This window comes from Entelurus aequoreus, linkage group LG11 (genome assembly GCF_033978785.1).
Source record: "Entelurus aequoreus isolate RoL-2023_Sb linkage group LG11, RoL_Eaeq_v1.1, whole genome shotgun sequence".
NCBI classification, from domain to species: domain Eukaryota; kingdom Metazoa; phylum Chordata; class Actinopteri; order Syngnathiformes; family Syngnathidae; genus Entelurus; species Entelurus aequoreus.
Genome location: NC_084741.1, coordinates 41924617 through 41951511, shown reverse-complemented (window position 1 = coordinate 41951511; position 26895 = coordinate 41924617). Strand labels below are relative to the sequence as shown.

The 26895-nt window shown below is 37.4% G+C and overlaps 1 protein-coding gene across 5 annotated transcripts in view; it reads left to right on the top strand.

Moving 5' to 3' along the window:
* Positions 1-26895, top strand: part of myo9ab (myosin IXAb) — a 195399-nt gene that overhangs the window by 88727 nt on the left and 79777 nt on the right. For 2 of the 5 annotated variants that reach the window (XM_062063305.1, XM_062063304.1), the window contains exons 5-9: positions 134-233; positions 4158-4211; positions 11631-11731; positions 12005-12131; positions 23807-23896. In XM_062063305.1, coding sequence (XP_061919289.1) covers positions 134-233; positions 4158-4211; positions 11631-11731; positions 12005-12131; positions 23807-23896 — 472 coding nt within the window. The remainder of the gene's footprint in view (positions 1-133; positions 234-4157; positions 4212-11630; positions 11732-12004; positions 12132-23806; positions 23897-26895) is intronic. The other 3 variants (XM_062063306.1, XM_062063308.1, XM_062063307.1) reach the window with 3 other exon arrangements.

Here is a 26895-nt window from a genome sequence, read left to right as displayed (position 1 = left end):
TTAATGTGGCCCGCGAGCCGCCAGTTGATTAGGCCTCCCTTAGTGGATCATCTTCTGTCATATAGACAAGCTTTGATGGCTATTTGAGGCAGTGTTGATCTGACTGGTTGTGGTGACTCTTTGCTGCTCCCAGGAACTACCATGTCTTCTACTACCTGCTCGCTGGAGCCAGCGAGGAGGAGAGGACCTCTTTCCACATGCTCAAACCTGAGGAATACCACTACCTCAACCAGGTGAGCGAACACACAGTCCTAATAAAACTCCAGAAGGAAGACATTTTGTGAAGCCTTTAGTAAAGTTGAATGATGGCAGACTTTGAAAAAAGGCTTGTCTCCCTTTCCCCTCATTTTAAACTTTGATGTTCCTCCCTTTCATCTTGTTTTCTCTTTTTCACTTCCTTCCTCTGCTCCTTGCTTCCTTGCATTGCAGTTGGTAGACTTATTTATGGATACAGAGGAACCTTTTTAAGTCTTTGACGAACGACTCAAGTCCCCGGTCCACCATGTTTGTGGTATTATTAAAAAGTGCCCGCAGAATTGTCGAAATAAAATGTGAATTAATTTTTTTCCTGTTGTTAAAAAAATGTAGTAATAAATTTAATAATTAATTATTGATTAATTGAGAATTGTTGTTTTTTTAATAAATAAAATGTGAATTTTTAATTTTGCCATGTTTTGTATGGCTAACCCACAACGGAACTACTATGCAGTTGCACAGCATTAAAACGTGCACACCGTGTTCAGTGCAAAATAAGCTTCTGAAAAATTGTATTAGAGCAAGGGTCAGTTTGATCCAGGAACTATTTTCAGGGACCGGTGTTTTACGTGTGGCAGATAATTACAGCAAAAATCCGTGTATGAAAAATACAACCTCACCGTAACACTCAAAGAGTGGGCGCCCTGGCGTTTTTCATTTTGCGAAAAAAAAGAATTTTGTTTTTATCTCATCTTTGCTAGCTTGTTGGCTAATTTTGATACAATACACGTGACAGACAGGTCATCGTCGAGGACAAGATATATAATATATAACAGGGTTTCCCCCCAGATTGCCAACATACTTGTGATGGTGGGGGCGTGGTCAATATGACAGCATCATATAATTTGCATAATATGCATATTTGATCTAGAAAGGCTAAAAAATGTATGCATACATTTAAAATAAATGTAATTATATTGTTATTACCATATTTGTTCGTAAATGATATTGTTTTGCTCTATTTTTCAACTGTTGCTTATTGTACAATATACTTTGTTAAGAATTTTTCAAGTTTGTCCAGATTTCTCCAATCCTTTGAGTGACTTTTTGTGTTTTTCAACTATTCCTTCTTATTCTCACAACTGGAGTAATAAGTGCAGTGAAGTGAATTACGGTATATTTATATAGCGTTTTTTTCAAGTGACTCAAAGCGCTTTACATTGTGAAACCCAATATCTAAGTTACATTATTAAACCAGTGTGGGTGGCACTGGTGTCGATATATATAAATATATGGTGTCGATTGCATCAGCTGAAAAGTTCCAAGCCTTCACTGCCATGAGTGTGTTTACTTTTTTGTTTGCCTTTACGTGTGTGTGTGTGTGTGTGTGTGTGTGTGTGTGTGTGTGTGTGTGTGTGTGTGTGTGTGTGTTGTGTCAAATTCCATTTAAGCTTGGACACACGCTGGAAGAGTGGGGGAAAGACAAACGTCTTGTTTATCTTTTTGGGATTCCACCAGAAAGTTGTGTTTTCCTTCCGCCGCGAATCCCCACAACGACCCCCTTCCTCCCAGCTGCCCCTGTTGCTATGCGCCTCTGTTTCCACGGCAACAATAGGACCAGAAGAGTTAATCTGGCGGTGACTCGCGTGCCGAGGCCGCCGGCAGTCGCGCGTGTGTGGGTTTGTGTGTGTGCGTGCAGGTGTTTCGTACACACACAAAAGCACACAAACAGTTCGTCCATATTTCGTTTTTTTCCCTCCAGATTTTTGTTTAATATTAAATATGTCCAGGACTCTCACATATTCCTACATGTTCAGGCTATGATCATTTCCATGGTGTTTTCCATCTGAATTCATCAAATCAGTCCTGACTGCAAGTGTCGGGATTTAGAGTGGAACCTCGCATTCACTTTTTTTTAAGTCAAAGGAATTAAACTGTGCCTTTTGCTTTTTCTTTTGATTTTTCGTGCCTCTTCCAAAGGGATCAGGCTCCACAAGGAGTGTTAAGAGAAGAGAAGAGAAGAAGAATACAGACAGGAAGCACATTAAAAGCAGTACGACTCCAGCGTGGCCATACGCTAACTCACTTGTTAGCAAAGTTAGCATTCGGATCCTGCTTAAGTCGGTCCCGCACATTTTGACAGCCTGTCTATGTTGACCAACTCATTAAGTCCTGGGTCACTGCGTTCTTAATATAACGAAGAAGTGCCCAAAAGTCGATGTTGACATACAATTTGAGTGCCAAGGGGTTCATTTCAGGCAGTTTGTGCAAACATGTGTTTTAGTAGGGCTGGGCAATATGGCCGAAAACTGTATAACGGTATAAAAGTGTTTTATATCGGTCAATATCGATAATTATTGATTTTTTTTACCTATGGAAAAAATGTATTTAATGTCAAACTTTTTTTTTTCAAATGTAACTTTCCTCTGATTATAATCCCCTCAGTTATTAAGGCAGAAAGGAAATGTCAACACAAGCATGGAAAACAAATAATGTAAACAAAATTGTAAAATCACAATGAATATAAGCTCTTAAAATGAAGGTGCAAAAATAAAGAATATGTAAGAATTGTTTAATAAAGTGTAAGAAAAATGTGCAAAGTGTCAACATGTAAACATAAAGAAACCGGAGAATAACTATTTTCTGCAGGTTTAGTGCCAGGAATTTACAGCTGTGCTCTAAAGTGTGAGTGGTGTGGTGTTATTGATTACGAGCACTTTGGTCTGACTACGGTTCGTTTTAAAAAATCCCAAAAACTGCCATACTGTCGAGGTGACTTTTCCTGTTTTATCCGCTATTTTACTTTCTCTTCTCACTCCCTGCAAAGAATCAACCACCAGACAACATGATGGCGTAACCAAACTTGATAGTTGATACTGACTGTTACCTGATTGGCTGTTAAAGTGTCACTACCACTGATCAGTGATCACTTCCTGTATTGCTCGGTTACCAGAGAGCGAGTGCCTTTGTTCATGCAACCAACCTTGCTTCGCAACTTCCACTTTCTTCAAGAAAAAAAAATTAATGTTTTTTTTTCAGACTTATTTTTTATTGATTTCAATTGCGTGTCTATCGTGATATATATTGATATTGTTGACGTCATCAGTATTGCTAAGCAACGTGAAATATTGTGTCATTACACAGCATTAAAACGGGCACAGTGACATTCTGTTCAGTGCAACGAAAGCTCCAAAATAAAAGCATGGCAAAATTTACCTGGAGAAACCGGAAGAAAGATTAGCACACGTGCAAAAGCCTTATCATCTTGTCAATTACTCCACCTTGCAATTTTCGGAGTTTGTCGGTTTGTTAGTTAGCAACATAGCTCAAAAATTCGATGAACCTCATTCTTACTACGGCACCTTATGTTTACGTTACGAGGCTCAACTTCTGTGTGCGTGTGTATGCTGGTAGCCTTGGTCCCGCCTCCACCCACAGAGACAAAGAGAGTGGATGACCGACACTCTGTTTATTTCATTCCCCAAGGAGTGAACCCTCTTGCTGCATGAGCATGACAATATCATTTATCCTTTAATCATTTACCTCCACCAGGATGTCTTAAATATTCGCTGTCATGTCTATCAGCTAGTTAGTAACAGAAAATCCTTAATAATCAGCCTTTCTCTTAATGTTTGGCCAAATTTTCGGGTATGTCAAGTATTGCTTTCAAACTGACTTAAGCATGTTTGACTTGTATCAACACTGCTTTACACTTGTATGCCACTTAATTATGCCATAATGTGAATTTGTGCAGTTTATATAACTGTTTTTTTACTTTGATTTCAGTGATTTCCTATTAAAAATATTGTTCATAAATCCAAACATTAGCATCCCTGAACAGACTGTGCTCATTCATCGTTAGAGGTTCCACTGTATTTATGTTCAATGGACAAAAAGGTTCTTAAACGTAGAGTGGTGACCTCATACACTGGCGCCATTAACGCAATGTGCCTCACTTGCAGATGACAACGAAATCCCACAAACGCCACTGGGACTGTTACTGTGAGAGAGAGCTGGTCAGTATCACGCTGGTGTGCACGTGGGGGTGTGTGCGCACCGTGCCGCTTGTTTCCCACCAAAGATGAATGACTTCGGGATACCGTGACCACGCTCTGTACACCGCTGCCTCTCAAGCGCTTAAAGGGATATCTTACTGTCTTCTGACACTGCATTTCATTCAAAACTAGGGGTGTCCTGATCCGATATTGGTATCGGTCCGATATCAGCATAAACACAAGTATTAGAATATAGCATCTACTGATAGAAGCGCTTCGATACAAGCGCTTCAGCACTGTTTACTTGTGCAAAGCTGGACAGCCAGTCAACATTTAAATACACCTTTTTTCTCTGGTTCCTGGATCTATAAGTTCCTGTAAAAGTGTGTGGTTTGTGTTTCCACCGCATTTCAGGCAGTTTCTACAAATCAGGCTGATGACGTATGGAATATATTTCTACACTGATACCATGTAAACAGACACTATTAGGTCACAGTTCTTTTACTAAAAAGTAAGTAAATGAAATACAAAGCAGGAATATACAAACCGATAGGATTTATAAAATGAAGTGCACCGAATTGTTCATAAAAAGTCAGGCTTTTGTCCGCAATGTCCAACAGTCAGAAAGTCGTCCTCTCAGTAAATGAGGAATTCATTAGGGTCAGGTGATTCATTGTTGTCCATTTCAGTTGTAAATAACAATATATAAATACTAAATGTCAGTGTTTATCTGTAAATAACAATACAGGAATAATACATGTCAGTGTTTATCTGTAAATAATATATAAATAATAAATATCAGTGTTTATCTGTAAATAATATAGGAATAATACACATCATTGTGTATTTGTAAATAACAATATATAAATAATAAATCTCAGTGTTTATCTGTAAATAACAATATATGAATAAAACATGTCAGTGTTTATCTGTAAATAACAAAATATAAATAATAAATGTCTGTGTTTATCTGTAAATAACAATATATAAAAATGTCAGTGTTTATCTGTTAATAATATATAAATGATAAATGCCATTTATTATCTATAAATAACAATATGTAAATACTACATGTCAGTGTTTATCTGTAAATAACAATACAGGAATAATACATGTCAGTGTTTATCTGTAAATAATATATAAATAATAAAGATCAGTGTTTATCTGTAAATAATATAGGAATAATACACATCAGTGTGTATTTGTAAATGACAATATATAAATAATAAATCTCAGTGTTAATCTGTAAATAACAAAATATAAATAATAAATGTCAGTGTTTATCTGTAAATAACAATATAGGAATAATACATGTCAGTGTTTATCTGTAAATAACATAGGAATAATACACATCAGTGTGTATCTGTAAATCCATCCATCCATTTTCTACTGCTTATTCCCTTCGGGGTCGCGGGGGCGCTGGAGCCTATCTCAGCTACAATCGGGCGGAAGGCGGGGTACACCCTGGACAAGTCGCCAACTCATCGCAGGGCCAACACAGATAGACAGACCACATTCACACTCACATTCACACACTAGGGCCAATTTAGTGTTGCCAATCAACTTATCCCCAGGTGCATGAAATGTCAGTGTTTATCTGTAAATAAAAATATATGAGTAAAACATGTCAGTGTTTATCTGTAAATAACAAAATATAAATAATGTCAGTGTTTATCTGTTAATAATATATAAATGATAAATGTAATTTATTATCTATAAATAACAATACATTAATAATAAATGTCAGTGTTTATCTGTAAATAACAGTATATAAATAATAGATGTCAGTGTTTATCTGTAAATAACAGTATATAAATAATAGATGTCAGTGTTTATCTGTAAATAACAAAATATCATTAATTAATGTCCGTGTTTATGTGTACATAACAATATATAAATAATAAAAAATAAATGTCAGTGTTTATCTGTAAATAATATAGGAATAATACACATCAGTGTGTATTTGTAAATAACAATATATAAATAATAAATCTCAGTGTTTATCTGTAAATAACAATATATGAATAAAACATGTCAGTGTTTATGTGTAAATAACAAAATATAAATAATAAATGTCAGTGTTGATCTGTAAATAACAATATATAAATAATGTCAATGTTTATCTGTTAATAATATATAAATGATAAATGTAATTTATTATCTATAACAATACATGAATAATAAATGTCAGTGTTTATCTGTAAATAACAGTATATAAATAATAGATGTCAGTGTTTATCTGTAAATAACAAAATATAAATAATAGATGTCAGTGTTTATCTGTAAATAACAAAATATAATTAATAAATGTCCGTGTTTATGTGTACATAACAATATGTAAATAATAAAAAATAAATATCAGTGTTTATCTGTAAATAATATATAAATAAAAAATGTCAGTGTTTATCTCACGCCGGCAACACGAACATCGATATTAGCGTTAGCATTCTGTTCACTCAAGTTGAGGCTAATAACTACACAAATGGACTGTCACTGACTACTTTTACAACATGTATTAAAGTAAATAGTTAATTTTTGATGTTATTTACCTTTGTTCCACTCGTGTGCTGCCTCCTTTATTTCACATTCATCCAACAAAGTCAGAGTAGTAAGCAGCTGAGGTCGCTGCTTCGAGTCCGGCTTCATACTCCTGTGTAAATACGCTTAGAAGAGTCCGTCCACTTGGCCTGCGTAAAAACGTTTAAAAGAGTGTCCACTTCTCGTAGCTTTGCGTATCGAAATGAAGTTTGTAAAAACAATAAACATTAAACTGCATATAGTTTAAAGATGACAAGTTGAGTAAAAACACTGCAAGATAGTTCCACTGATCAGCGTTCGTCATCACAAAGATGCCCCACAGAAGTTGCTGCAAGTCGAAAGTTCAGTTTTTTCTTCTTTCTCTGTTGTCATAAAAATACACAAAAAATAACAAATAAACAAGTTGCCTTGGATTACTCCGCATTGGCGGTCGTGTGTTTGAAAAATACTTTCTAAAAACGGTCGCAGCAGTTTTCAACCAATCAGTACTTATATATATATATATATATATATATATATATATATATATATATATATATATATATATATATATATATATATATATATATATATATATATATATATATATATATATAGTACTTTTATAGGCACCGACTGAATTCCGTCAGTACTATCAGGTTTTGATTCATGTAAAATCAAACTGTGCCATATTTTGATAGCTTGTCCGGTTTGTCATCACGTCCGGTTGCAGACTAAAACAGTGGCTCACGTAAACGATCACTCAAGCAGCACTCAGGGCACTCAGCCAAACTCTATGTAATTTTCAACACCAACAAAGCAACTACGCTTGGTAGAAAAAGCTCAAATGTAAAGTAAGGCTCCACTCTTCCAAAATGTGCGAGTTTGATGTTAATTGAATTTGCCATAGAAATGCTACATGGCGATTTCAACACCTCCAAATTTGGTATTGCAAACTACGCCTAAGATGGATGTTACAATCAAACAGCTGGTGTGTAATAAGCACAATACTTACAGTATAAACATTTTGTAGGGCGCAACATAACACATTTAGCTTCGTGGCAAAATCTACCTCCTAGTTAGACAACATACCATAGATAGCCTATACAGTACTGCCATCTTATGTCTTGGAAGTGCAACTGCATTGCAAATGAGACTCAAATGTGCTGCACAGTTATCATAATCAGCTCATTTTTAAATCTTACATTAAAAATGTTATTTTATCGTCAAACAATTAACATTTATCAACACACACAAAAGTACTGAAAATTGGTACCTTTGAGTACTGGTATCGATTCCCAGGTACCAGGAATTAGTACCATATCGGTTCAAATGTGAACGGTACCCATCCATACACACAAGTTTCGTCTTTTCTTGTATTTTAGTCCTTTACAAAAGGTAAACATGGTAGGTTATAGGCTACTAGGGGCACGCAGCTACGCAACATCTAAGCACACAATAGCACACAAGCTCGACATATCCTTAGTTGAACATTATCGCAGTGTAAAACAGCACATTTGTCAATATAAACAAGTATCACATAACTTCAGTTGCATATTAGTTACACTTTGTTTGTGTATTAGAAAGTATCCAGTAACAAACGTGTCCGCACCATTTAACTTACTGCATTATGAGCTTAACTTAATGAATTTTTGTGGGTACTAGGTGTCGCCACTTCAACTTAAAGACAGCATAAGTCCAATACAGGCGGTTAATGATGAATAGGTTAGTGTTTTTCATACCTACAATTGTTCTCTTTTTGACTCATTTGACTTGATCAAACCTTTTCTACAAAACAATGATTATTGCTGATATCGTATCGGACCAATATTGGTATCAAATAAAACTTTGTATCGGGACGCCCCTATTCCAACCTGGAGAAAAAACCAAATGTGTTGTTTGTAACAAAAATTCATGTTTTTTCATCAATACTTTGCTTTATTACACCTGGAGCGCATACAAAACCCAGAAGAATCCCTTTAAACTGATCTTTGGCTTCGCAATGACGGGATGTCAGGTGACTGCTGGCGATGCCACAACTGGAAAGCACCAACTTCAAGGGGAAGGCTCAGCATTGATAATGATGTCATATTTCTATATGTATTGCGCAAATTAGCAAGTATATGGACAAATGTTTTTCTCCCTGCGTAATCGACTGAGATTATGCCAAATATGTCTTTTATTAAACATAAATTACTCCACAAGTCATCTTACAGTCAAGTATATCAAAGTATTGATTCCCTTGAGTGCGTGATCTCCACTCGATGCTGAGTTGAAGGTGCTGCCGTCTTTATAAATCCATTGTTTGGTCACTAGGATCTTAAACTCTTTATCTTCAGTTGATGGCTTTATCATAATGCAGTTCAAAAACTTTGGACACCACAACAAACACACCTTTGGTGTCTATAAAAGAGCCAAAAGAATAAGTAAAAAAAAATAAAATTTGTTTTTACTAAAGATCCCAAAGACCAAACATTGGTTGTGCTTGTTTGGGCTTCCGTCATGTGGGCCTGTGTGCAATGGACAAGGTGTTTAGGGATGGGTACCAAATTTTTTGGCACCTACCGAACCCCGCCGGTTCTACCTGGACCGATTCACGTAAAATCCAACAGCGCCATGTTACGGTACCTAGGGTGCCGACTGTCTTCGCACTTTGCAATCACTCCAGCAGCACTGAGAGCAAACTTAGCCAAACTAGCTGTAAACAATGCTGCAATGTTCAATGCCAACAAATAAGTAAAAGGCTCCACTTTTCCAAGAATGCGCTAGCTTGATGCTTATACACATTGGCTTTGCTATTGCTATCCAAATGTGTAAATTAAAAGCTACAACTTAGACGCACGTATCAAACAGCTGGTGTGTAAACGTGCACTACTTACAGTATTAACACGTTGTAGGGCGCAACAGACAGCAAAGACTGAAAGGGCCAACACAGCATAAACCAGGGGTGTCAAACTCATTGTTATTGAGGGCCACGTCGTTAATAGTGAGTATACACGTATAATAACCTCGTTACACAATCTGATTAGGCAGCTTTTTGAGGATTATACTTTTTATTAACAGATTGGTCGAATAACTTGATTTGACATAGTAAGTCAAAGTGAAAAGCTGATATTTGAGTGTTTATGTTTTATTACCAAAAAGAACAAAAAAAATGTATGTGCCGTGGCAGACCACATGACATAAGGTGGTCGTGGGCCACAATAAATGTTGTGGCAGGCCATTTTAAATAATGCAACGAGCCACATTTAGTGATGTGGCAGACCACATGACATGAGGTGGTCGTGGGCCACAATAAATGTTGTGGCAGGTCAATTTAAATAATGCAACGAGCCACGTTAAATGATGTGGCAGACCACATGACATGAGGTGGTCGTGGGCCACAATAAATGTTGTGGCAGGTCAATTTAAATAATGCAACGAGCCACGTTAAATGATGTGGCAGACCACATGACATGAGGTGGTCGTGGGCCACGATAAATGTTGTGGCAGGCCATTTTAAATAATGCAACGAGCCACCTTAAATGATGTGGCAGACCACATGACATGAGATGGTCATGGGCCACAATAAATGTGGTGGCAGGCCAATTTAAATAATGCAACGAGACACTTTAAATGATGTGGACCACATAAAGTTACATCGTGGGCCACATTAATTGTTGTGGAAGTCCACTTTAAATGATGTGGTAGATGCCATAAAATGAAGTGGTGGGTCACATTAATTGTTGTGGCAGGTCACTTTAAATGACGCAGTCGGTTCACTTTAAAAAATGTGGCGGACCACAGAAAATGAAGGGGTGGGCCATATTAATTGTTGTGGCAGTCCACTTTAAATGATCCGGCATGCAACCTTAAATAATGTGGCAGACGCCATAAAATGAAGTGGTGGACCACATTAATTGTTGTGGCAGGCTACTTTAAATTACGCAGTCGGTCGACCTAAAATTATGTGGTGGACCACATATGAAGGGGTGTGCCACATTAATTGTTGTGGCAGTCCACTTTAAATGATTCTGCAGGCAACTTTAAATGAAGTGGCAGACACCATAAAATGAAGTGGTGGGCTACCTTAATTGTTGTGGCAGTCCACTTTAAATGATGTGGCGGATGACATGAAATGAAGTGGTGGACCACAATAAATGTGGTGGCAGGCCACTTAAATAATGCAACGAGCTACGTTAAATGATGTGGCGGACCACAGAAAATGACATCGTGGGCCACATTAAATGTCGTGGCAGGCCATTTTAAATGATGCAGTCGGTCCACATTAAATGATGTGAAGGATCACATAAAATGATGTGGTGCACATAAAATATTGTGGTTGGCCACATTAACTTTTGGGGCGGTCCACTTTTTATGATTCGGCGAGTCACGTTAATTGATGTGACGCGTGATATTAATTGTCGTGGCAGGCCAATTCAAATGATGCAACGAGCCACATAAATGATGTGACGGACAGCCTAAAATGATGTGTAAAATTAATTGTAGTGGCGGGCCAATTTAAAATATGTGGCAAGCCACATATGTGGACCACAAAAAATTATGCGGTGGGCCATAATAATTGTTGTGGCAGGCCACAATACATGACGCGACACTACTGCCATCTATCATCTTGGACTTGCAACTGAAATTGCAACTTAATGTCATACTTGCAAATGAGACTCAGAAATGTGATAAAAAAAAACAAGATATAACAACTGGACAGCAGGTATCATAATTAGCTCCTTTTCAAATGTTGCAATAAAAAATACGATTTTGTTCTCAAAAAGAAATATTTATCAACGCACACAAAAGTACCGTTGAGTATCTGTACCGATTCCCCGCTACCGTATCAGTTTAGGCGTAAACGGTACCCATCCCTAAAGTTATTGTGCTCCTATTTGTAACCACAATCAAATAAAATGGCGTGTTGATGTCGACCAGCAGGACTGCTTCAGCGTGGAGGGCGAGGACCTGAAACACGACTTTGAGCGTCTTCAGCTCGCCATGGAGATGGTCGGCTTCCTCCCTGCCACGCGCAAACAGTAAGTGGAGCGCGGGATGAGATATTAGCTGTGGACCGCAGCGGTATTGTGTGCCGCAGTCAATGTGCAGATATTTCCCCTGAAAAGCATTCTTGTGGGAGCGAGTTACCAGCTCAGCACATGTGGTGTGCTGCGATGGCGACTGTGTGGAGGATGAAAAGGATCCATCACTGCAGTCCAGTAGGTGGCAGTAACACATGCCACCAAACAACTAAATAAAAGAGACATTTTTGATGTACAGCATGTGACTTAGACGTGTTTGTTCACGCTCAGGATCTTCTGCCTGCTGTCGGCCATCCTCCACCTGGGAAACATTCGCTACAAGAAGAAGACGTACAGAGACGACTCCATCGACATCTGCAACCCTGAGGTCCTCCCCATCGTCTCGGAGCTGCTGGAGGTCAGCATTGTTTTGCCCTTTTCTGTCCTGCCAAAAACCAGCACATGCAAGTAGGGATGTCCGATAATATCGGACTGCCGATATTATCGGCCGATAAATGCTTTAAAATGTAATATCGGAAATTATCTGTATCGGTTTCAAAATTATCGGTATCGGTTTCAAAACGTAAAATTCGTGACTTTTTAAAACGCCGCTGTGTACACGGACGTAGGGAGAAGTACAGAGCACCAATAAACCTTAAAGGCACTTCCTTTGCATGCCAGCCCAGTCACATAATATCTACGGCTTTTCACACACACAAGTGAATGCAAGGCATACTTGGTCAACAGCCATATACAGGTCAAACTGAGGGTGGCCGTATAAACAGCTTTAACACTGTTAAAAATATGCGCCACACTGTGAACCCACACCAAACAAGAATGACAAACACATTTCGGGAGAACATCCGCACCGTAACACAACATAAACACAACAGAACAAATACCCAGAATCCCTTGCAGCACTAACTCTTCCGGGATGCTACAATATACACCCCCCGGTACCCCCTGCCACCCCACTCCCAACCACCGCCCACCTGTCCCAAATTCCAAGCTGCGGTTTTGAGGCATGTTAAAAAAATATTGCATTTTGTGACTTCAATAATAAATATGGCAGTGCCATGTTGGCATTTTTTTCCATAACTTGAGTTGATTTATTTTGGAAAACCTTGTTACATTGTTTAATGCATCCAGCGGGGCATCACAACAAAATTAGGCATAATAATGTGTTAATTCCACGACTGTATATATCGGTATCGGTTGATAATCGGAATCGGTTGGACAATATCGGAATATCGGATATCGGCAAAAAAGCCATTATCGGACATCTCTACATGCAAGTCATTATCATTTTCTTCTAAAACAGCACAGTCACAGGTTTTAACGTCTTGACTGTAATTTCCTTCCCAAAAACAGTACATTCAATCGCATGTTTTATAGCTCTTCATGAGAAAAAAACAGCACATATATACACCGTCCTTTCCTTCCAAAACGGCATATACAATTTATGGTCAATTATTTTGCCAAAAACAGCACACTTTTTAGTCTGTTCATGTCAATTTACGTCCCAAAAATAGCACATACAGTTGCATTTTATCTTTTCCATGGTTATTTCCTCGCCAAAAAACAGCACATACCATTAGCAGTCATTTTCTTCCCAAAATAGCATATGCAACTCAAACATTTTCTTCTAAAACAGCACAGTCACAGGTTTTATTGTCTTGATTGTAATTTCCTTCCCAAAAACAGTACATTTAATTGCTTGGTTTATTCTCTTCCTGGTCATTTCTCTTTGGAAAAACAGCATGTACAAGTCACCGTCATTTCCCTCCAAAAACAGCATACACAATTTGTGGTTATTTCCTTCCAAAAACAGCATTTACAATTCATGGTAATGCCCTTCCAAAAACAGCACATACAGTTTATGGTTATTTATTTCCAAAAAACATCACAAGTTTTAGCGTCTTCATGGTCAATTCTTTCCAAAAACAGCATATACAATTCATGGTCATTTCTTTCCAAAAACAGCATATACAATTCATGGTCATTTCCTTCCAAAAAACAGCACATATAGTTTATGATTATTTATTTCCAAAAACAGCACATGTTTTAGCCTCTTCATGGTCATTTCTCTTGAGAAAAAAAGCGCATACAAGTCATGGTAATTTCCTTCCAAAAACAGCATATACAATTCATGGGAATTTTCTTCCAAAAACAGCATATGCAATTGATGGTAATTTCCTTCCAAAAACAGGACATACAGTTTATGGTTATTTATTTCCAAAAACAGAACATGTTTTAGCGTCTTCATGGTCGTTTCTCTTTATAAAAAACAGCACATACAAGCCATAGTCATTTCCTTCCAAAAACAGCATGTACAATTCATGGTAATTTCTTTCCAAAAACAGCACATACAAGTCATGGTCATTTCCTTCAAAAAACAGCATATACAATTCATGGTCATTTTCTTCCAAAAAACAGCACATTCAGTTTATTTATTTCTAAAAATATATGTTTTAGCCTCTTCTTGGTCATTTCTTTTGAGAAAAAAAGCTCATAAATGTCATGGTCATTTCCTTCCAAAAACAGCATATGCAATTAATGGTCATTTCCTTCCAAAAACACCATATACAATTTGTGGTTATTTATTTCCAAAAACAGCACGTTTTAGCATCTTCATGGTCATTTCCTTCCAAAAACACCATATACAATTTGTGGTTATTTATTTCCAAAAACAGCACGTTTTAGCATCTTCATGGTCATTTCCTTCCAAAAAACAGCTCAAATAGACACATGTTTTAGCATCTTCATGGTCATTTCCTTCCAAAAAACAGCCCAAACAGGCACATGTTTTAACATCTTTATCGTCATTTCCTTCCAAAAAAACAGCCCACACAGACACATGTTTTAGCATCTTCATGGTCATTTCCTTCCAAAAAACAGCCCAAACAGACACATTTTTTAACATCTTCATCGTCATTTCCTTCCAAAAAACAGCCCACACAGACACATGTTTTAGCATCTTCATGGTCATTTCCTTCCAAAAAACAGCCCAAACAGACACATGTTTTAACATCTTCATGGTCATTTACTTCCAAAAAACAGCCCAAACAGGCACATGTTTTAACATCTTCATGGTCATTTACTTCCAAAAAACAGCCCAAACAGACACATATTTTAGTATCTTCATGGTCATTTCCTTCCAAAAAACAGCCCAAACAGACACATGTTTTAACATCTTCATGGTCATTTCCTTCCAAAAAACAGCCCACACAGACACATGTTTTAGCATCTTCATGGTCATTTCCTTCCAAAAAACAGCCGAAACAGACACATGTTTTAGCATCTTCATGGTCACTTTCTTCCAAAAAACAGCCGAAACAGGCACATGTTTTAGCGTCTTCATGGTGATTTCCTTCCAAAAAACAGCACATTCAGCGTGTGGCATTTGTGAGTGCGGCACGTGGCGCCGCCACAAAGCTGAACTGTGAATACTTTGAAGGATAATAAAAAAGAAAAAGTGGAGCAAGATTTTACCGCAGGGCTTGTTTATTCTTCCTAAATACTCTCTTTGCTTTTGGCTGCATTTTCCTCCCCCTGACTTATTCCATGACTTGCCCACCAGAGGAGCGTCATCGTTCTCTCACAGCTGGTGCTGACAGTGCACGTGAAGAGATGCTTCACGCTAGCGACATCTATTTTTACACCTGGCCTGCTTTTAATGGCCACAAAATAGGGATGTCCGATAATGGCTTTTTGCCGATATCCCGATATTGTCCAACTCTTTAATTACCGATACCGATATCAACCGATATATGCAGTCGTGGAATTAACACATTATTATGCCTAATTTGGACAACCATGTATGGTGAAGATAAGGTACTTTTTTAAAATAATAATAAAATAATATAACTAAATTAAAAACATTTTCTTGAATAAAAAAGAAAGTAAAACAACATAAAAACAGTTACATAGTAACTAGTAATTAATGAAAATGAGTAAAATTAACTGTTAAAGGTTAGTACTATTAGTGGACCAGCAGCACGCACAATCATGTGTGCTTACAGACTGTATCCCTTGCAGACTGTATTGATATATATTAATATATAATGTAGGAACCAGAATATTGATAACAGAAAGAAATGGGGGGAGGGAGGTTTTTTGGGTTGGTGCACTAATTGTAAGTGTATCTTGTGTTTTTTATGTTGATTTAATAAAAAAATAAAAAAAATTTAAAAAAACGATACAGATAATTAAAAAAAAACGATACCGATAATTTCCGATATTACATTTTAACACATTTAACAGAAAGAAATGGGGGGAGGGAGGTTTTTTGGGTTGGTGCACTAATTGTAAGTGTATCTTGTGTTTTTTATGTTGATTTAATAAAAAAAATAAAAACAATTAAAAAAAACGATACAGATAATTAAAAAAAAACGATACCGATAATTTCCGATATTACATTTTAACACATTTATCGGCCGATAATATCGGCAGGCCGATATTATCGGACATCCCTACCACAAAATGACGTCCTTAAAGTCACCCGCTTGACAATGTAACGTAAACAATAAAAATCACTTTAAAATGTCTCCTATAAGGCTTTGTCCTTGACTTAAAACATATATAGGGAAACATTTTGGAGGGGTTGTCATGTGACTTTTCCACAATGGCTGTGTGTCAGGTAAGCTAATTATTATCCAAAAGTTAATTTCTTGCAATAAAAGGCCTTTTTAAAGCTAATTAACAACTCAAATGCTTTAACAGGGTGTCAAATATTATAATGTAACTGTTCTTACAAACCATCTTCAATGAACTAAAACACGCTAGGTAAATGTCACTGAGGCTACTAGCCTCAAAAATGCTATGTACAGCTAAAGAAATGCTAATAATAAACAAATAATGTCACCGTTTCAATGATTTTCAAAGGAGTCACGTTCTTTGTTAAATTAAAAGTACATTTATGGTACTAAGCTGAGCTTGTTTGTAGGATGTACTAAAACAGCAGTTATAAGATGTGTTTGAAACTGGTTCCTCTTAGACTGGGTTTCAGCCTACAGCTTGTTTTATAATGGCCTGCGACACATCTTAAAGACAATATAGAATTATCACAGGTTAGAACATTACACACAAAAAAATTGAATATCCAATTTTGGGTGAAATAGCATGTAAATGTTGAAATGCGCAAGCCCAACTCAAATGCTAAGGTTAGCATGCTAACAGTTAGGATGTGTCAAGTACCAAATTATATGAGTCTGAGGCATTTGCTGCAAAATTGGCTGAAAAATGTGTCAAGTACCAAGTTATGAGTCTGAGAGGCATTTTGCTTCAAAATTGGCTGAAAAAGTTAACAACATGTATCAAGTACCAAGTTATATGAGTCTGAGGCATTTGGCTGAAAAATTTGCATGCTAACAACATGTGTCAAGTACCAAGTTATATGAGTCTGAGGCATTCGGCTGCCAAATTGGCTGGCAAATGCTAACAGTTGGAATGTGTCATGTACCAAGTTGTATGAGTCTGAGGCATTCGGTTGCAAAATTGGCTGAAAAATTAGCATGCTAACAACATGTGTCAAGTACCAAGTTATATGAGTCTGAGGCATTCGGCTACAAAATTGGCTGGCAAATGCTAACAGTTGGAATGTGTCATGTACCAAGTTGTATGAATCTGAGGCATTCGGTTGCAAAATTGGCTGAAAAATTAGCATGCTAACAACATGTGTCAAGTACCAAGTTATATGAGTCTGAGGCATTCGGCTGCAAAATTGGCTGACAAATGCTAACAGTTAGGATGTGTCAAGTACCAAATTATATGAGTCTGAGGCATTTGCTGCAAAATTGGCTGAAAAATGTGTCAAGTACCAAGTTATGAGTCTGAGAGGCATTTTGCTTCAAAATTGGCTGAAAAAGTTAACAACATGTATCAAGTACCAAGTTATATGAGTCTGAGGCATTTGGCTGAAAAATTTGCATGCTAACAACATGTGTCAAGTACCAAGTTATATGAGTCTGAGGCATTCGGCTGCCAAATTGGCTGGCAAATGCTAACAGTTGGAATGTGTCATGTACCAAGTCGTATGAGTCTGAGGCATTCGGTTGCAAAATTGGCTGAAAAATTAGCATGCTAACAACATGTGTCAAGTACCAAGTTATATGAGTCTGAGGCATTCGGCTACAAAATTGGCTGGCAAATGCTAACAGTTGGTATGTGTCATATACCAAGTTATAAGAGTCTGAGGCATTTGCTGCAAAATTGGCTGAAAAATGTGTCAAGTACCATAAGAGTCTGAGAAGCATTTTGCTTCATAATTAGCTGAAAAAGTTAACATGTGTCAAGTACCAAGTTATATGAGTCTGAGGCATTTGGCTGAAAAATTTGCATGCTAACAACATGTGTCAAGTACCAAGTTATATGAGTCTGAGGCATTCGGCTGCCAAATTGGCTGGCAAATGCTAACAGTTGGAATGTGTCATGTACCAAGTCGTATGAGTCTGAGGCATTCGGTTGCAAAATTGGCTGAAAAATTAGCATGTTAACAACATGTGTCAATTACCAAGTTATATGAGTCTGAGGCATTCGGCTGCAAAATTGGCTGACAAATGCTAACAGTTGGTATGTGTCATATACCAAGTTATAAGAGTCTGAGGCATTTGCTGCAAAATTGGCTGAAAAATGTGTCAAGTACCATAAGAGTCTGAGAAGCATTTTGCTTCATAATTAGCTGAAAAAGTTAACATGTGTCAAGTACCAAGTTTTATGAGTCTGAGGCATTTGGCTGAAACATTTGCATGCTAACATGTGTCAAGTACCAAGTTATATGAGTCTGAGGCATTCGGCTGCCAAATTGGCTGGCAAATGCTAACAGTTGGAATGTGTCATGTGCCAAGTTGTATGAGTCTGAAGCATTCGGTTGCAAAATTGGCTGAAAAATTAGCATGCTAACAACATGTGTCAAGTACCAAGTTATGAGTCTGAGGCATTTGACTGAAAAAAATTGCATGCTAACAACATGTGTCAAGTACTAAGTTATATGAGTCTGAGGCATTCGGCTGCAAAATTGACTGGCAAATGCTAACAGTTGGAATGTGTCATGTACCAAGTTGTATGAGTCTGAGGCATTCGGTTGCAAAATTGGCTGAAAAATTAGCATGTTAACAACATGTGTCAATTACCAAGTTTTATGAGTCTGAGGCATTCGGCTGCAAAATTGGCTGGCAAATGCTAACAGTTAGTATGTGTCATATACCAAGTTATATGAGTCTGAGGCATTTGGCTGAAAAAATTGCATGCTAACAACATGTGTCAAGTACCAAGTTATATGAGTTTGAGGCATTCGGCTGCAAAATTGGCTGACAAATGCGAACAGTTAGTATGTGTCATGTATCAAGTTACATGAGTCTGAGGCATTCGGATGCAAAATTGGCTGAAAAAGTTAGCATGCTAACAGAACATGTCAAGTACCAAGTTATATGAGTTTGAGGCATCCGGCTGCAAAATTGGCTGAAAGAGTTTGCATGCTAACAGCACGTGTCAAGTATGAAGTTATGTATGTCCGAGGCATTCGGCTGCAAAATTGGCTGAAAAAGTTAGCATGCTAACAGAATGTGTCAAGTACCAAGTTATATGAGTCTGAGGCATCCGGCTGCAAAATTGGCTGAAAAAGTTAGCATGCTAACAGAACGTGTCAAGTACCAAGTTATATGAGTCTGAGGCATTCGGCTGCAAAATTGGCTGAAAAAGTTAGCATGCTAACAGAACGTGTCAAGTACCAAATTATATGAGTCTGAGGCATTCGGCTGCAAAATTGGCTGAAAAAGTTAGCATGCTAACAGAACGTGTCAAGTACCAAGTTATATGAGTCGGGGCATTTGGGTGAAAAATTGGCTAAAAAAGTTAGCATGTCAATGTTAGTAATGCTACCTGAGGCTGAGCCAATCAGTGGCCACGATACTGAACAGCGAGGTCACATTGTTTCGGTCTCGTCTGGAAGCAAATACTACTGTAGTATTGGTGTTTTTAGTTTATTTAGCTGTTTTTATGCTTGAAAATGCATAATTTAGGCCAAAAGTAGATAGAATATGCTTTGTCACCGATAACCCAAAGCTAAGATATGGATGTTGTGTGTAATGATTGACCTACATTGCATTGGTTTTAGTATCTTTAATGTACACAACGTATCAAAGTGGCCACCCCATCCTTCAGTTCTTATGTGAGCGACCCCTGCTGGAAAAAGTTTGGACACCCCTGCTCTTACTTTGCTACTGTGGGTCAGCAGCTGGGTGCAAGAATGTAAGGCAGGCCAGTGTGAGGGGATTCTGCTTCCGAGAAACTCATCTCCAACAGGCTGACAAACTGAATCCTCTGAACGCCTTTTAGGGCTTTCTGTCAGACAAAAACAACCATGGTGGAAACTGGATACGTCGGTCTTAGTGAGAAAACATTACTATTGACCTCTTTTTGAACGTTTTTCTGCTGTGCCTTGAAGACGCATTAAACACTGAAAAGTTCCCATTCATGCACTGGCTTACAATTAAGACAACAACTATGATGGATTTTTTAGAGTCAAAAGTGAAAGTATTAATCCACAGGCCATTTACGTGAGGTTAAGTCACGGTCTTATTGGACGTGGCAAATCAATTCTGAAGACCTTGCAAAAAGCACCCATAAAAATGCCTATTTTGGACACTTTAAAAGGCAAACGTGTTTTCATTGAGGGCCACATCGCAGTTATGGCTGCCCTCAGAGGGCCGCTTGTAACAGCAAGTAATAAATTAATATAAATGTATCATGACAATTATTACACAATTGCCTATGCATTTGATCATGATGTATTTTTTAGGCACTCCGTTAAAAAAAAAGTATAGCCTGGCAGCTCAATCATCATCATTTTATCGCAGTAAATGGAAAAATGTTAATACTGTTTATTCACAGTAACATTAAGGCGACTGAGAGGCCAGATTTTTACTGTAAAATCTGTGATTGTTGGTGTTTTTACGGTGTAACATTACCAATGTTTTTAGACGGTAAAATTTTGGCAACTGAACAGACAGTTTTTTATCGTAAAATCTATGGTGGTTCTTGTTTTTACAGTGTATTACTGTAAATGAAAAAAACAGTACCATGGCTTTTTTAACAGTACAATTCTGGCGACTGAGGAGACAGGTTTTTTTCTCCATAAAATCTATTGTCATTTTTACAATATACAATTATAATGTTTTATTTAACCAGTAAAAAAATCCCATAGAGATTAAAAACCTCTTTTTCAAGGGAGTCCTGGCCAAGAGGCAGCAAAGTTACACATAAAATGACATTCACATTACACATTAAAATGACAGGATGGACATCAAATAAAACAATTACACATATCGGACGCTTCTTCAAATGCTGTCAGTTTAGATTTAAAAGCATTTAAGTATAAACATTTATTTAATTAATGAATAACTTGATTTGAACTCATAAGTCAATTAAATATACATTTTCATTTTAAGTACTTTCCAACCTAAATTCATACAAATGTAACTAATATTACGTTATTAACATAAACAATATATTGTTAAAGATTCATACATAAGTCAAGCAGATATTGATTTTTATTTTAATAAAATAAAGTTTGTTCATATATTTGCTAAATTATTAGGAAATACAAAACTAATAGTTTAAAATTATTACAGATTACAACTACTTCATTCATACAAATGTAATTAACAATTTATATTATTAACATGAACAACATTTTTATTATAGATTCGTACATAAGTCTAGCAGATATTTGAATATTTTATTTTATTCTAAGAAACAAAATTAATGAACAGTAGGGAAGGGATTCAAATGGCCCCATAATTGGGTGTATCTTGCGTGAGAGGAAGAGGGGGTTTAATCATTTTGCAATGCAACCAGCTGAAAATGATTGAAAGCGCCACTCTACATAGCAACTGACGCTGTGGTCAAAGTTGGAATTGCTACAAAACATATTTTAAGATATTCCACACTCCACTACCATCTGGCGGCTAAAGTGGATAGTGCACTCCCCAAATTCGTCACGTTTCATGTGTCAGGTAAACCGTTACGAATGCGGCCATATCAATCCCCTTCCTCCTGTATGATAATTTAATATTTGCTACATTATTAGATAATATTGACTAAAAGTATTAGCAATTGCTTGTAGTACATGTACTTTTTTCCTTCAAAGCGGAAAGAAAATATAAATTTCGTAAGAAAAAATAAAGTACTTTATTGACGCAGGCTTTCGCAGGCCTTAGAAAATGATGTGGTGGACCTTGAGTTGGACACCTATGCGGGTGTGAGGTACATTATAGGGCTTAGAGCAGGGGCCGCATGGAGAAAAAATCTATTCCCCCGGATGTGTAAAATCATGGCATAATAACTTAAAAATACAACTACAACAACATTGTTTTCTTTTTTTTACTTTGGCTCAAAATACAACAAGCACATTCTAAAAAATTTTACATATCACAGTTTGCTTGCCTAAAATAATTGCTATGGCGACATCCAGTGGACACATTTAGAACAGCAGTTTCTTTAATCTAAAAATGCAGCTAAATTTTTACATTTAGAAAACACATCTCGCGGGCCAGATTGGACCTGTTCGGACCGCATGTTTGACATCCCTGCCTTAGAGTCTAAGCGCTATAATGTGCCTCAAACACTTAAACACATTTTAAATTGTAAAATGTATAGGCACTCACTAATTAATGGTAATAATTGATAGCAAACAATACAAATGTCATGGTTTATTATTAATATCAATACCTTACAACCAACTACTAGGGGTGTGAATCTTTGGGCACCTAACAATTCGATCCGATTCCGATTCCTGGGTTGACGACTCGATTCGATTCAACACGATTTTTGCAATGTATTATTTGGCACAATAATTATAATAAAACTTTTTTTAAATCAGGTTCCAGGTTAGAAAAGCTACTTCTGCTTGCATGGAGATGGCCTGAAAACGTTTTTTTTTTTTAATGGATGCCTATGAAATTTTTTAATTTTTTTTTAATAGTTTTTAGAAAATTATGTATCGATTTAGAATCGGGATGAACAAGACTCGTGATTTGGATGTGAATCGATTTTTTTTTTGGTGCCCCCTTTCTACCGACTTAGGGAATGGGACGTATTTTTTGCGTGGTCTTGGTCAAGAAAAAGCACACATTTGTAGGTTTTCCCACAAATGAAAATATTTTGCCGGGGGAAAAGCGGGGTCGTGAATGTGCGGAGGTCTCTTGTATGTGCACTTATTAGGTACACCTACTCTATTTTACACAAGCTGCCTTCATAACGATAATGCTGACTGTCTTCGTTGGATTTTGAATGATATTCGAACAAACTACCGTAGTGTTTGTGATGGATTGGTTCTGTGAGCACGGATGGAACCTCGGATGGTTACCAAGCAGCGAATGCATGCAAACATTGACCCAATCAACACTATCCAGAATGGGCTTTTCTCCTTGTGCATGACCTAACACCCAGTGTGAAGTCTCAATACACCCCCCGCCCTCCTCCCACACATACACACACAGATGTTTCTCCACACTCTGTTCTCGTTAAATCAAGATGTAACTGGCCGAGAAGAGCCTTGTTTTTTTTTTTTTTTACGTCAAACGTAAACATCCCTACGTTATACACATGACATCACACAAAGTGTTCACACAAACAAACGTGATCTCAGCAGCTGTCGGCCGTCTTTAAAGAGGAGACGTGTTGCATCTGCTTCTCCCGCCGCCGCCCTGTCATCAACGCTTGGCGAGGATCCCGGTTTAGACTCTGCGCGCCCACAACCGCAAAAGCGTACGCGTAGAAAGCTGTGGTCGTGTCTAGGAAGATTGGGACGCGAGCACCAGGGGATTGTCTTGTTCAAAATGTTCAGTGCCTCTTGGGTGCTAGCATCTGTTGCCATGGTGACGCAGCATGGTTCCAGCTTTTACAATGACACTGAATCCAGGTCACACAAGTTCAGGATGTTAGCATTAGCTAGCTGTGAATTACACTTTTAAAGGACAGGGTGCTCTTAGCGCCATACCTGTACATCCAAAATGGCCATCAATTAATATACCCAGACAAAACTGTACGTACTGTAAGGACCGTCTAATTACTGTATCTTGTACCCCCCCCCAGGTGAAGGAGGAGATGCTGCTGGAGGCGCTGACCACCAGGAAGACGGTGACAGTCGGCGAGAGGCTCATCGTTCCCTACAAACTTGCAGAGGTGATCAGTTCAGATGTGACGCCCACTTTATTATTTCACTCATTATTCAGTGAGCTTATGATTATCGCTGTTGGTGTGTTAACCTGCAGGACTACAGGGTAATCCAGAGGTTCTATTCCGAGATCCTCTTAACAGTGTAACGATAACAACACAATATTTAAATTAGTTCCTTATTATCTTTTATTACATACAATTGTAAACAAAAACTAAAACTACTAGCTACTACAATTTTAAATCTTTTGTTTTTTACTAGAGATGTCCGATAATGGCTTTTTTACCGATATCCGATATTGTCCAACTCTTAATTACCGATACCGTTATCAACCGATACCGATATATACAGTCGTGGAATTAACACATTATTATGCCTAATTTTGTTGTGATGCCCCGCTGGATGCATTAAACAATGTAACACGGTTTTCCGAAATAAATCAACTCAAGTTATGGTAAAAAATGCCAACATGGCACTGCCATATTTAATATTGAAGTCACAAAGTGCATTATTTTTTTTTAACACGCCTCAAAACAGCAGCTCGGAATTTGGGACATGCTCTCCCTGAGAGAGACTATGAGGAGGTTGAGGTGGGCGGGGTTGGGGGGCGAGGTTGAGGTGGGGGTGGTAGGGGGTAGCGGGGGGTGTATATTGTAGCGTCCCGGAAGAGTTAGTGCTGCAAGGGGTTCTGGGTATTTGTTCGGTTGTGTTTATGTTGTGTTACGGTGCGGATGTTTTTTCTGACCTAACATATTCCGCTCTACCCCGGTATTGAGCACTGTATAACGGATAAACCACAGAAACCTCGACTATATATTCAAAAAATAATATATATATATATATATACACTACCGTTCAAAAGTTTGGGGTCACCCAAACAATTTTGTGGAATAGCCTTCATTTCTAAGAACAAGAATAGACTGTTGAGTTTCAGATGAAAGTTCTCTTTTTCTGGCCATTTTGAGCGTTTGATTAACCCCACACATGTGATGCTCCAGAAACTCAATCTGCTCAAAGGAAGTTCAGTTTTGTAGCTTCTGTAACGAGCTAAACTGTTTTCAGATGTGTGAACATGATTGCACAAGGGTTTTCTAATCATCAATTAGCCTTCTGAGCCAATGAGCAAACACATTGTACCATTAGAACACTGGAGTGATAGTTGCTGGAAATGGGCCTCTATACACCTATGTAGATATTGCACCAAAAACCAGACATTTGCAGCTAGAATAGTCATTTACCACATTAGCAATGTATAGAGTGTATTTCTTTAAAGTTAAGACTAGTTTAAAGTTATCTTCATTGAAAAGTGCAGTGCTTTTCCTTAAAAAATAAGGACATTTCAATGTGACCCCAAACTTTTGAACGGAAGTGTGTATATATATATATATATATATATATATATATATATATATATATATATATATATATATATATATATATATATATATATATATATATATATGTATATATATATATATATATATATATATATATATGTATATATATATATATATATATATATATATATATATATATATATATATATATATATATATATATATGTTTTTGTTTGTTTGTTGTTTTTTTTATCTGTCCTATGCAACCACTCAGACAAATCATATTGTTGATGTAGATGATCATATCTGCTGTACAGATTTACTTTAGAAAAGAGAAGTGTGGGATTATTCTCTTTTTGCCTTACCGGTATTTGTATTTGACTTTATTAAATGTTTGGGTAGAATTTTATTAATCAAAACCAAGTTTCTTTTGAAGTAATATAGAAATGTATCAGAGCTGTTATTTATTTTATGGAGGAATGTAGTTAATCATAGAACTGGCACCCAATGTTATTAAAAAAAAGTATTGATTTTGATTCGAGAATTGATTCTGAATGGAATCCTTACCCCCAAGAATTGAATTGAATCGTTTGGTGCCCAATGACTCACAGCCCTAATAAAAATAAAAGAAAGGTGGGCGCAAACGAGCGTCTTTTCATGTCTTTCTCGCCATCTCCCAGAATAAGTTGGATGTCAAAGTTGACCGGTTTATGTCCACAACCCTCTACTATACAAGTGAAAGGCATGATTTTTAATCTAGAAATCACTTTTACCAACTCAGAGACGATGAAGCAGCTCAGTATGTCGATATAGCTTTATAAACTAGTTACTTATTCGGCTAAAAGTAGTTCATCTGGGTTAGCACTTATAATAACAATATCACTAATACTTGGTTAATATTCAGGTCACAGAAGGAAAATTAAGTATGGTTAGTTGTGTTTAGATGTTTTAGGGGGCTTTATGAGCGGAATAAATAACTCTTATTAGCTACCTTTTACTTGTGGTGTTTTACAAATTAAACATCTTGTCTTACATAGGGATTGTGAATGACAAAATTCCAAACTTTGTCGCTTCAATTAATTTCTTCTCTGGCTTGTCTGTTTGAGTCGAGATGAGACTGTAAACTACGTGTAAACCTAGAAAGCTGCTCACCATGGATGATGGATGCCACATGATGTAAAGCATCCATGTTGGACGCATGAATAGGCTCCCAATCTTCCTCCTCATCTTAGCAGACCGCAGCACAAAGCTGTTTGTCCGCGGACGCCTATCACAGCCTGTTGTTTTGTCGCTAAATTGTATTTGCACGCTTCCTTGCCTGGGGACTTTTCATTGTCCTTCTGACCCGGCCCACATGTGCAAACTTCTTTTTTTTCTACTTCCCCTGCAACTTCCTGTTTCCTGTCGTGCCAAGCGGTTATAAACTGTCCACGTAAGAAGCGCTGGAGGAGGCAGAAGTCTGTCACGTTCTCCTCTCGGATGACTTCATCCGCCCATCCGTGAAGGTCCTCCATTACTGGACTTAATTTCACTTGGCATCCCACCTTCAGGGCTTTTCGTCCACGGGAGGAAACTCTCCATACACACAGTCTGCTTCCCCCGAGCACCACCCACATGCACGTCTGATGTGTGCACTAACAATAGTTGCTCACACACTGACCCGCCTCATC